Source organism: Aquarana catesbeiana, linkage group LG11, assembly GCF_042186555.1.
Source record: "Aquarana catesbeiana isolate 2022-GZ linkage group LG11, ASM4218655v1, whole genome shotgun sequence".
Classification (NCBI taxonomy): domain Eukaryota; kingdom Metazoa; phylum Chordata; class Amphibia; order Anura; family Ranidae; genus Aquarana; species Aquarana catesbeiana.
The window spans coordinates 114,519,984-114,533,147 of record NC_133334.1 but is presented as its reverse complement, the minus strand read 5'-3'; the positions used below and the strand labels follow the sequence as shown (position 1 = coordinate 114,533,147).

At 43.7% G+C, this 13,164-nt stretch overlaps 1 protein-coding gene across 3 annotated transcripts in view; it reads right to left on the bottom strand.

The window, feature by feature from the left end:
- The window catches only part of PHRF1 (PHD and ring finger domains 1), a 111,218-nt gene that overhangs the window by 76,307 nt on the left and 21,747 nt on the right, over positions 1–13,164 (bottom strand). For all 3 annotated transcript variants that reach the window (XM_073604911.1, XM_073604913.1, XM_073604912.1), the window contains exons 2-3: positions 9,237–9,353; positions 5,389–5,475 (exon numbers count right to left, since the gene is read on the bottom strand). In XM_073604911.1, coding sequence (XP_073461012.1) covers positions 5,389–5,475; positions 9,237–9,330 — 181 coding nt within the window. In that variant the 5' untranslated portion in view covers positions 9,331–9,353. The remainder of the gene's footprint in view (positions 1–5,388; positions 5,476–9,236; positions 9,354–13,164) is intronic.

Below are 13,164 nucleotides of genomic sequence, written 5' to 3'. Positions count from 1 at the left end.
TGCCATTGTTGATATGGCTTGAGTTTGTGTGCCCTGTTGGCAAGGTTTGGGCCCACGGAGCCCCACAGTTTTTGATGCCTTTCCGCTGGGCACTGCCAGCGGGACTTGTTTTACAAGTTCTACTTCATTTATGGATCCACCACGAGATCTGTGTCACCATACAACTGAGCTGGTTTATCTTCTGCAAGGATTTGTGGCTTCTCCACTGCATACTATGCCTCCTCGACCTGCCCCACGCCCCACACACTAGGATGGTCACTTTGCCTGCACGTGGACTGCGTCTTGGAAGACACCGGGTGCAAAGCCAAATGATACAGGACAGGGACATGCCTATTGGAAATGGTTCAAACCCTCGCTATGTCTGATACACCTATAGTGTCCTGGAATGTGCGAGGCGTAAATGATCCATTAAAAAGATCCATGGTTTCTGCTGGGTTGCGGAAGTTTCACCCGGCCATAATAGGTTTGCAGGAAACCCACTTGAAGAGCGACAGTCAATTTTTTGCAATATGCCTGGGTAGGTAAAGCCTATCACTCCACTTACTCTGCTTTTTCGCGTGGAGTAAGTGTTTTGATACACAAAGCCCTAGTGTACCAGGAACTGGACACATTGATAGATATATCTGGAAGGTTTGTGTTTTTGCACTGTAAATTGTACACATTCACATTGATATTAGCCTTTGTATATGTGCCCCCTCCGTTCTCCAGAGAGGTTCTGCAGCTATTAATCTCATACTTGGTTAACAAACCGGATATTCCGGTACTGATCATGGGGGACTTTAATTGTTACCTGGATCCAAAATTAGACAGACACCCACCTGTACGGCCTCCTAGGGGCGGACGAGGCACAGCTCTGAGTCGCTTACTTACAGAGATAGGATGGATGGAAATGTGGCGTAACAGAAATCCAAATAACAAGCAATTTTCTTGTTTCTCTAAGACCCATGGGTCACTATCTCGCATTGATTTATGCATAGGCACCCCAAACCTGGTTGGTAGTATATCTAAAATAGAATACTTCCCGCGAGGTGTCTCGGACCACTCCCCATTAGCTGTATGGCTAACTACTAGGCCCCCCAGTAACCTACCTAGAGCCCCTTGGAAGTTAAATGCTTTCTGGTTGAAACTTTTCACTTCACAAGATAGAATAGCCGCCCAGATCCAGGCTTTCTTTAAAATGCATCGACATCTAACTAATGCTCATTTGAAATGGGAAACCTTTAAAGCACACTTAAGAGGGACATTTATCAAGGAAATACAGAAGGTCAAACACAATTCCTCGGTCCTGTTAGAACAGGCGGGGGACTTGGTGCGACAACTGGAATTAACCTATGTTACCAGCCCCACCGACTCCGCCAGGGAGGCATGGATGTCGGCCCAGGACTCCCTGGACCGGCTGAGATCCTCCACAGCGGAGAGAAAGAGATTTTTCTCGAAACTGGCGTTCTATGAAGAGGGGGAAAAGACAGGCCGTTTACTTGCAAAAATCGCACGATCCCAACAGCAGTCACCGGCCATTGGGGCTATTAGAGCAGCCAATGGGAAAATAGTTAATTCTCCGGAGGTTATCTCCGAGCTGGCATCTTTCTATGGCGACTTGTACAAATCGAGGGATGCCTACTCGGATACAGACCTAACAGTGTATATGACAAAAATAGACTTACCCTCGTTGTCGGTGGTAGCTCGAAATCAGTTAGATGCTCCTATAACCTTGGAGGAGCTACAGAACGCGGCCTGCTCTTTTCCCACATGTAAGGCGCCGGGAGAGGATGGCCTCCCCATGGAGGTGTTTAATGAATATGGTGAACAGATACTCCCTGAACTGTTAAAGGTTTTTAAATGCTTGCCTAGATGCGGGTAGACTTCCTGAATCCATGACGAGAGCCAACGTAATTTTACTACTCAAACAGGGGAAGGACCCGGTTGACCCCGGCTCCTACAGACCTATATCTTTACTCCAGAGTGACGTGAAGATCCTAGCAAAGGTCCTGGCGCTTCGGGTCAATGGGGTCATCTCCTCCATTATACACCAGGATCAGGCAGGTTTTATGCCGCAAAAGTCAACAGCTACAAATCTCAGGAGACTGTTCCTGAATATGCAGATGCAAGCGGATAACGGGGGTCAAAGGGCGCTGTTGTCTCTAGACGCCAACAAGGCCTTTGACAGCGTTAGCTGGAGATATTTATGGGCAGTGTTGGAAAAGTTTGGTTTTGGTGCACGGTTTATAGCTTGGGTTAAGTTGCTGTATGCGTCCCCTCAGGCCAATATTAGAGTGACAGACAGGGTTTCGCACGCCTTCGCTCTGGGAAGGGGGACAAGGCAGGGTTGCCCTCTGTCCCCCCTGCTCTTTGCGATCACGATAGAGCCCCTAGCAGCCCTGATAAGAGATAACGCCCAGATACAGGGTTTCCAATACGGAAATCTACATGAAAAAATAATGTTGTATGCTGACGACATGTTACTCTTCTTAGGGGACACTAGTCACTCATTAGTGGAGGTGATGTCCATAATAAAGACGTTCGGTCACTATTCCGGGCTAACCATCAACTGGTCCAAGTTGGCTCTGATGTTGTTGGAAGGAGATCACGGGGTTGTACTACCTGATAGCTGCCCCATTCCCCTGGTCACTGGTTTCAAATACCTGGGCATACAAGTGGCGCCCAGGATTGGAGACTACTGCGCCCTAAACATCTACCCCTTGCTTTCTCGTTTTCGAGATAAAATAAATACCTGGAACAACCTGAAGATGTCCTTGGCGGGCAAAGCCAACTTAATTAAAATGATCCTAATGCCACAGTTGCTATACTTCCTACATAATACTCCTGTAGTGGTCCCACTAAAAATTTTCAGAATAGTGAATACACTCTTCCGTCGGTTACTATGGAACAACAAAAACCCCAGAATTAAGCTGGAGCAGCTGCAGCAATCAAAGGACAGTGGGGGGTTGGCAGTTCCCAACCCCTGGTTGTACTATATAGCGTCCCAATTGCAGCAGCTGGTCGGCTCTATGACACCAGAACCAAAAGGCTCGTCGGCACGGCTGATGTTAATGGCGACGGGGGCAGAGACCACTCCCATGGGCCTTGAGGCACAGCTATTTGCAAAGTCCAACAAACAGACCCCAACATTATCACTAGTACAAAAAATTTGGAATAAGGTTAGACAGCTTCAGGGGGTGCAGGGCTTTACTGATTTCAGCCCAATATGGGGCAACCGCTCTTATACGGAGCTGGATAAACTATTACAAGGGCCAAGATGGCGCAAACATGGGGTTAAACTGTTGTCGCAAATATTCGCAAACGGTAAACTACTCTCCTTTACAGAACTGCAGGATAAATTTAACCTTCCAGATAACATGTTCTATTTTTACCTTCAGCTGCGACATGCAATTCTTACACAGGGGGACGCGGGGGGTTGGACACCGTCGCCCACGCCGGTGTTTCAGGTGTTGCAATCCAGTAGTGAGACCAAGGGAATTATATCTCAATGCTACCAGATGTTATTAGTGAGGCACCTGCGAGCATACCCGTGCAATGCAATGCTGGCTTGGGAAAGGGACCTTGGACAGATTACAGAGGAGCAATGGGAGGAGGCCTTGCAGTCTATATCCACGTGCTCCCTTAACGTTGCACAAAAGGTTTCCCAATTGTTTATAGCATTAAGAGTGCACTATACCCCAAAAAAGCTATTTAAAATGGACAGGACGGTAGACCCTCTATGTTCCCGCTGTCGTCAGCATGATGGGGACCTTATCCACCTCCTGTGGAGATGCCCGAAGCTCCACCGATATTGGAGGGAGGTGATGGGTACGCTCAATGAGGTATTTCAAACGAAAGTCCCCATGGACCCCATGTGCTGTATACTGGGGGTCCTAGAGGATGAGATCCCTGAAGAATTGGTCAGGGTCGCGTTCTCCAGAGCTTTATTTCAGGCCAGAAAACTTATACTTATGGGTTGGAAGTCGGTGGAGCCACCTACTAGTCGCACATGGGTGGAACACATGGGACAAACCCTCATAAGGGAGAAGTATATTTATCAACACAGAGGGTGCCCTACCAGGTTTGAACGAATTTGGTCCAATTGGCTGGACACACCGGGGCTAAGCCTGAGAGAGCTAGTGATGTCCAGACTCTTACAATCTCTGTAAATAAAACGAGGAGATGCAGAATAGTTTCTATACTATAAGTTGTGCGGGTGGGGGGGGGGGGGGGGGGAGATGAGGAAAAGGTGAACTTTGGTTTGCAGGAGTGACGCAGTGAGATGGAGAGCAAAGTTGAAATAAACACTGTATGTATGTACATGAACGATATCTGATATAACAAATCCTATGTAATAGCAAAACTGGTGACGTCGATCAATGGATAATATGTGAATGTTCAATAAAACCTTCTTTGATTAAAAAAAAAATTGAAAGAGGAAGTTGCACCGAGTAGATACCCAACATGTCACACTTTAAGATTGCACCAAAACTTCGGTACTTAAAAATCCCCGTAGGCGATGCTTTAAAATTTTTTACTGGTTACATGTTTTGAGTTACAGAGGAGGTCTAGGGCTAGAATTATTGCTCCCACTCCAACATTCGCGGCGACACCTCACATGTGTGGTTTTCATATGTGGCAGGACTTACATATGCGTTCGCTACTGCGTGCGAGTACATGGGGACAGGGGCACTTTAAATTTTTTTTTTAATTTTTTTTTTATTGTTAATTTTACTTAAAAATGTTTAATTTGACACTAACAAAAAAAAAAAAAAAATTTTGATCACTTTTATTCCTATTACAAGGAATGTAAACATCCCTTGTAATAGGAATATGGCATGACAGGACCGCTTTACCGTGAGATATGGGGTCAATAAGACCCCATATCTCACCTCTAGGCTGGGAAGTTGGCGAGACGGTAGAAGCACCAGAGGGCGGCGGGACAATGTCCCCTCCCGCCTGTAAGAGTGATCAAGCGGCTGACCCGCCTCTATGATCGTTCTTATGGTGTAGGGAATCGCCGGCTGAAAACGGCAATATCTGAATGATGCCTGTAGCTGCAGACAGCAATAAAAATCCAACAAGTTATGGCTTTACATACATTTTCAGGGACACTCTACACTTCCCAATGATTACATATGAGTGGATGCTAGTAACAGAATTGGCTTCAACCTAACAATCTAGTTCCAAGCTCTCCCTATTGAACCACAGACCTCCACTTGCTGTCTACATGTAATTGCTCCAGTGACCTACCAGAGGCACAATTTGTCACCCAACAACAGGAAGTAACTGAACTTAAAAGACCTTTATGGCAGGGTCACCAGACATTTTAATAAAAGCTTGGGTTTAGATCTACTGGGAAAATAAAGAAAAGTGACTGGATTTTCTGATCTTTGTGTTGAAACTAACCAGATCCTTCCTCCTCTTCACCATCCTCTTCATCAAGGTCGTCCTCTTCATCTTCACTCCCTGACTCTTCAGACTCTGCAACATCATCTACCACAACAAAAATGACAGTGTCATAATTATATATCACAATTTATCAGGAGGATTGCGTACACTTTTTTTTTTTTTGACACGCACAAAAAAAAAAAAAAAAAAATTAAAATGTATAATTAACCACTACAAAAGCTGCCCAGAACATTTTAGAAAAATGTATGTATGTGTAGAATATAAAAAATTTAACCTAAAAACGATGGTAAAGCGTTGCTAAAAAATTAGCAGACGCCCCTACGCCCCAGTGTAAAAGGGCTCTTAACCACTTGCCGACCGCCTACTGCAGATATACGTCGGCAGAATGGCATGGCTGCGCAAAGTAACGTACCCGTACATTACTTTGAATTTGCCGCCGTGTGCGCGCCTGCCGCGAGCTCTGCGAGTCGGGTCGTGGGTCCCGGGGACTCACGGATCGCCTCACGGAGAGGATGAATGGGGAGATGCTGATGTAAACAGCATCTCCCCGTTCTGCCTAGTGACGGTGTCACTGATCTCTGCTCCCTGTCATCCGGAGCAGAGATCAGTGACGTGTCACACACAGCCCATCCCCTCTACAGTTAGAACACATCCCTAGTACTGACTTAACCCCTCCCCGCCCCCAAGTGGTTAACCCCTTCACTGCCAGTGTCATTTACACAGGAATCAGTGCATTTTTATAGCAATGATTGCTGTATAAATGACAATGGTCCCAAAAATGTCCGACATGTCCGCCATAATGTTGCAGTCACAATAAAAATCGCCAATCAGCGTCATTACTAGTAAAAAAAAAAAATAATTATTAATAAAAATGCCATAAAACTATCCCCTATTTTGTAAACGCTATAACTTTTGCGCAAACCAAACGCTTATTGCGATTTTTTTTTACCAAAAATATGTAGAAGAATACATATCTGCCTAAACTGAGGGAAAAAAAATGTTTTTATATATTTTTGGGGGATATTTATTGTAGCAAAATGTAAAAAATAATGCGTTTTTTTCAAAATTGTTGCTCTTATTTTGTTTATAGCGCAAGAATAAAAAAATCGCAGAGGTGGTCAAATACCACCAAAAGAAAGCTCTATTTATGGGGAAAAAAAGGACGTCAATTTTGTTTGGGTGCAACGTCGCACGACCGCGCACTTATCAGTTAAAGCGACGCAATGTCGAATCGCAAAAAACGCACTGGTCAGGAAGGGGGTAAATCCTTCCCGGGCTGAAGTGGTTAAATAAAGTGTACAGATTTCCCCATGCTACTACAAAAACTACTAATAGCTCTCTCTTCCAAGGTAGTATAATCACTATTTAGTGCTCGTCACAACACCCTTGAAAAATATTTTTAAAAATAGTGAAGTGCTCCCCACTTCAAAATGTTCAATATTTACATCAGAAGGATAATTTAAACATTCATATTCATGTGAAAAAAAAACATATCAGCCGCTGTCAGCTGACCAGTCTAGGACAAAGTCGGGATCCTCCCAGATGCCTGACCTGCAGCTGGCTCAGCCTCTCAGGCGACACTGACAGCCTGAGATGTCCGCTCTCACCGCCTACACATTCTGCACTCCAGTGAGTGCTGGGTCAGTGGGACAGAGCACGGAGCGTGGCGGACTTGAAAATATTAGTGACATTATGCTGATAGTCCTTTAATTTCCCTTTTCTTTTGCCTATGACTTTCTTTCCTCAGTCCAGACAGTGGAACTGTGCAGAGCGAGAGCAAGATGAGAAGAGTATACGCTGGTTGGGGGGGGGGATATGCTACTTTGTCCTGAGCAAAAGAAATGGGTCACCAAGTTGTTAACATTTAGTATATCCACTTAAAGAAAATCAGTTTAACATTTAAAGTGGATCTCAACCATAAAAAAAAATCTCCCTACATACGTTTTCCATGTATATCTGCTGTCTTCAGCTTTATATATTCTTTAGAAAGTTCAAATTGCATTCAAGATTTTCTCTTCCTGTTTAGCATGGTGTGTGAAGTCTGGGCATACAGCCAAGACAGCTGATTGGAGGAGGAAAGACACACACCCCCACTCCACATAGGCAGAGACTCTCAGACCTGTCCTGTGAATGGTTTAGCTCTCTGCTATTCTATTTATAGCAACCTCCAGACACAAACTTCAGGCTGGTTTTATCTTGGTTTAGGGAGAACTTGCCAGAAGTTATCATGCTGATAACAGAAGAACAAAGCAGGAGAAAGACACAGGACTTAGTGTTTTGAAGAGAAATAAGAAAATACTGCAGATATATATGCCCAGCTCAAATTTCATGAATCGGGTTTACATCCACTTTAAAAAGGTTGTAACCTTGTGAAAAATAAATAAATAAACCCTGCAAGACAAAAGGCATAATGAGCTAGTATGCATCACAAACTAGCTCAATATAAAATATTTACCTTAGAACGATGCCCTGGATCGACATCGGCCCTCCGAGTACAGCGCGGACATCTTCCACCAGAGTTACAGCGCTGGAGCTTCATGAATCCGGCACTGTGATTGGCGGGAGCTGCGGTGACGTCTCTCCCGCGCATGAGCCGCCGGTCACGGCATGACTCCTGTAGAAACGGCACCAGTGCCCCGTTTCTTCAGTGCGCATGCGCCCATGACATCGGCAGCAGCGCATATACTGAATATCTCCTAAGCTGTGCAAGTTTAGGAGATATTCAAGGTACCTACAGGTAAGCCTTGTTATAGGCTTACTCTTAGGTAAAACTGGAGTAACAGGGTTTACAACCACTTTTTTATTAAACCCAGAAGCAAACTCAAAGTGGATGAGGAAATCCTGTCCCCTGAGCTATTGTATTCAAACAGCAGGGAGACATCTTTGAACACTTGGTAAAAATATGACAGGGCTGTTGTACAGAAGTCAAATGGTAAATCAACTTCTGTACAACCACTTTACCCATACATGGATCTAAATTTGTCTGGCTGCTACCTGCTGAACTAGGCACATTTGAACTCATGTATGGCCAGAATAAAGTGATTGTAAAACAACATATTCAGTTTAAAAAGAGAAATGAAAGGCAAAACATTTGCGTATGGATATAAAAAAAAAAAAAAAAACACAAAAACACACACATATTGTAAACACCTTTTTTTCCCCTTTTTTATAAGTGATAACATATCCTCTGTTCTCAGCTGCATAAGAGCTGAGGGGGGAGGAGAAGCAGCAGCACACTAATCTTCCCAGCGAATAGCTGTGCAGGAGGTGTGTGTGTCAGGAAAAGTCTGATCATTGGAGGAGAGCAGGCCAAGTTCCCAGCATAGCTAGAGAACTGACCAGTGTGTTCTCCTTCCTACTCTGGTCAGTTTGTAATAGGAAAGCGGGGACTGGCAGGAACACCAGGGATTTCACACAAAGAGAACAGGATACTTTTTCATACAAGCACATATCAGGAATATGAAGTGTTGGGTTTACATACTCCAACACACTCCCCAGACTGACAATGCTGCTGTCCAAAGATGCCCCTGTGCTCTTTCATTCAGAGTGGGGACACTCTAATACAGGTGTGTTATGGGCCAGATCACCAGGTAAAAACCGGGGGGGGGGGGCAGAAGACTAAAGAAAGCTAAATGCAGCCACCACGTCTAATGAATGGTAAGCTAAAATATATACACTTTTTTTTTTGGTTTTGGGTTTCATACCGCTTTACACAAACCACAGGTTTCATTACAAAAAATATCCAAGTAATGTACATTAATAAAGAGATGTTGTGAGATAAAAAAACAAAACAAAATGAAGCAGTTTAGTTCAGTGGCCTAGATTACTAATCCAGCAGTCATTACCATCATCACTTGATGCAAAGAGCCCTTGGCGCCGGTTTTTACCCTGTGAGGTATTCCTGTTTATTAGATTATCTTGATTCTCTTCATCATCCATTGTTCTGCATCAGAAGACGCTCCCTGCAAGATGGAGGACACAGTCAATAACTAGGAACAAGTTTAGAAACATTGTAGATCATATTCTACTATTGCCTGAAAAGTCATACAGTCAGTTAAAATAAATAAATATGGAGGTTCAGCATCACAAGTAGCTATTACCTAGGGGCCTAAGAATGCCCACTCTTCCAGACTGACATCTACCTCTCAGGGCATTTTGATATTTGTGAAACTCCTGCCCATTGCTTTCATTAGGGCTCAGAAGTCCTGGGAGGCGTGCTGAGCACGGTGCGTAGATGTCTTCAGGAAGTTATGTACAGCATAATCCCACACAAAGACCCAGTGAGAATATACCTGGCTCTAAAATAAGGTATGTAATGAGAACAGAAAGGTTTTAGTAAAAAAAATGTCACTGGCACGTTTATGAAGTGAGGAAGAGGAATGGAAAAAGGCAAAAATAAAAGGAGTATAATAAAAAAAAAAAAAAATAATATATATATATATATATATATATATATATATATATATATACATATACATATACACACACATACACACACACACACAGATTCTTCTTTAGCGTTAAATATGTTACTGCAACCTAAACCAACTTGGCTCTGTCCTGGGTGGACAGTGATACAATCATTTACTTGTTCTTACAGCTCAGGCAAGACTCCAATTATGGAGAATCCAAAAGGAGCACAGTGCACAGATTCGATTTCAGACAAGGTCTCAGCTCCTACCAGGGTAACCACATAAGTAATCTGTTGTAAAGGCAGCATGTTCCAAAAGATATATGTAGAATACCACTGATGACCTCATTCTGAAAATGCTATCTGCCTGGTTGTCATCTTAACCTTCTGTGAGCTGATGAACTAGGAACAAAGGAGGTAGCCACATAAAAAAAAAAAAAAAATATTCCCAGATTATCCATTTAATGTATTTATGTATATATTTGCCTGGAATAGCTTCCCTTGTGTCGACATCCAACATCACTGAGACATTTTTGATGTGATGTCAGAAGCTCCAGTAGAAACTTAAGTGACAGTATAGTATTTCCCTTCACTCCTCCCCTGGAAGCTGCATTAAAGGTTAGCTAGGGAGGTGAAGGAAGGTGCGGATGAGCTGGGACAGTACAGAGTCAGAAGGACAGAGAACTAAAATGTGCAGGGAGTAGTCACATTTCTGGAAAGTTCAAAAGGCACACTGCTAGGAATAAAACATTAAATGCCCACCTCTCTCCCCACTTTTACACTAGTAGATTTTACAATGAACAGTCGCACAAACATTCATACTAAACTTGTCCTTTAAAAGTACTTCAAATTTTCCCCGAGTGTCCTTTGTTGGACCTTGGGTAAATGATGGGTATACCGTCAGTCTGTCGCATTTTATGGAGGGATGTATCCTAGCCCTGCTAGCTACCCTTAGGGAGCGGTATGGCAGTTTCCCCTTCAATTATTTGAGATACCGCCAACTTACCGATTTTTTTGCCTTACAAACACCACGCATTTCAGATCAGGTTTACCCTTACAGAGTTTAAATGCCTATGGGCCACTAAAGGCCACATACCGCATATGGTTTCAGGCCTTTATAAACTGCTTGGTTCGGCCGCCCCTAGCCCTAAACCTTTATATATCAAAGAATGGGAGCACGACCTTCAGTGTGAATTTTCTGATGAACAACTGCATTACCTGTACCATTTGGCACACTCTAAGCTCAGTGGATTCCAAAACGCAAGAACATAATTATAAGCTGTTGTCCAGATGGTACCGAGTGCCCACGTCGCTTGCCAGAATTTACCCTTCCGTCCCTGATCTGTGCTGGGGAGGGATGTGGTCAAAGAGGAACATTCCTCCACATATGGTGGGATTGTCCATCGTTATTACCCTTTTGGTCCACTGTTTGTAAACATATATCGGACAGTCTGGGTATCGATCTTCCTCTCTCACCAGAGCACTTCTTGCTCCACATCCCTCTCTCCCGCTATAAATGCAGTGCTCTCCCCCCTTCTCAACCCTGCGAAATGCCTCATACATTCAATCCATTGGAAAAGTCAACGCATCCCAAGAGAGCAGGACTGGGTTGGGAAGGTGACGGAGATCATGGAGGTGGAGGAATGGATCGCCACCTGCAGGGGCATCCGAGAATGCTTCGACTGTCTTGGCCCCATGGCAGACTCGTGTAGCTCGCACGGCCCCAGTTTCTTCTAGTTTGGATCTTGCCTTGCTAGCCTTGGCGGATCCTGCATTTAAGCAACTTGTCCAGGCAAATCAGAACCAGAACCAACAATCTTAATCCTGTAGTATTTTGCCAACCAATTAACCAGGTGTAAGCCATTTTCCGGATGCCTCAGGAGTACTTTAATGTCCTATGTTTCAAACCATATTTCATATATTCTTTACCTACTGCAATATTTTTCCTAGTTTTTTTATGTGCGCTTCTTCTCCCTCCCCCAAAGTTTAGAGGGAATGTTCATCTAGATCAAATATCTGGGACAGGAAAAGACTTACAATAGTTACATTGCACTGGTTTATATTACCACCTTTATCAGTGGTTTTTAGACATGTGAATACTGATCTCCTTTCCTGCTTTTTATTTTATGTTTTGTATTGCCTAAAATGTAAAATAAAGATTAAAAAAAAAAAAAGTCAAAATTTTGCTTGCTTTTAGCATTCAATTTTGAAATCAATGGACTTTCTCAAACAAAGAAAAAACTCATTATTAGAAATTAGTTTGTTCTAGAAAACATGTCCATCCTGCGCCTTTGAATTTTCTCATTGCTCAGATAACCAGAAAACTTAGGCCATACACGGAGCGAATTTCTATCCTGCAACCACAGACAGTCTTGACAGGGGAATCCCACCTGCTGAGCCGTTGTATTCTCCCGCTAGGGATGAAGACAGTGATTATTGCTAGCAGTTTTACCAGCCATTAGCTATAAACATGTGTAAAATCTGGCAGGCTGGTTGTACCAAAGTTGACCAGTCAACTTGGGTACATTCAGCCTGCCCTTACATGGTTGGAATCTCAGCCAATTTCTGCTGAACCGGCCGAGATTCGAACCATCTATAGCCGGCCATCCATTGAAGTTCTACTAGGGTATGGGCAGCTTAACTTTCTTCCCTATTCTCACTAACTTCAGCTTTTGAATTTCCTACCCATTACAATCACGCGTTAAGGCTCCAGTCACACCTGTGTGACTTGTCATGCAACTTTGGAAATCAAAGTTGCATGACAAGTCGTTCCTCATGTTTTCTTCTTCAATGGTTTTTATTAAGGATTAATCAGAAAAAGAAAGTAACTCAACAGGTACATTGAATCAATACCTCTACTAGGGCCCCATGAATGGGGTACCCATGGGAACGAGCCGCGTTCCAATTATCCTCATCCCGCAGGACATCCCCTATGGAGCTAAATGGGCACATACATAATGTACCATAATTAGAGGTCGACCGATATGGGTTTTTCTCTGGCCAATGCCGATATTTAGAAATCGCGGTGGCCGATGGGCGATATGTGATGCCGATTTTTTTGGGCCGATATATTAGGACGATTTTTTTTTTTCCCCCCTTCATCTCTCAAAATCTAACAGTTAGACCCCTTTCACACTGGGGCATTTTTCAGGCGCTTTTGGGCTAAAATTAGCGCCTGTAAAACGGCTCCCCTGCAGTCTCAGTGTGAAAGCCCGAGTGCTTTCACACTGAGGCGATGCGCTGGCAGGATGTTAAAAAAAAAAAAAAAAAAAAAGTCCTGCAAGCAGCATCTTTGGAGCGGTGTATACCACCACTCCTGCCCATTGAAATGAATGCGCACCGCTGCCGAAGCGCCTGCAAAG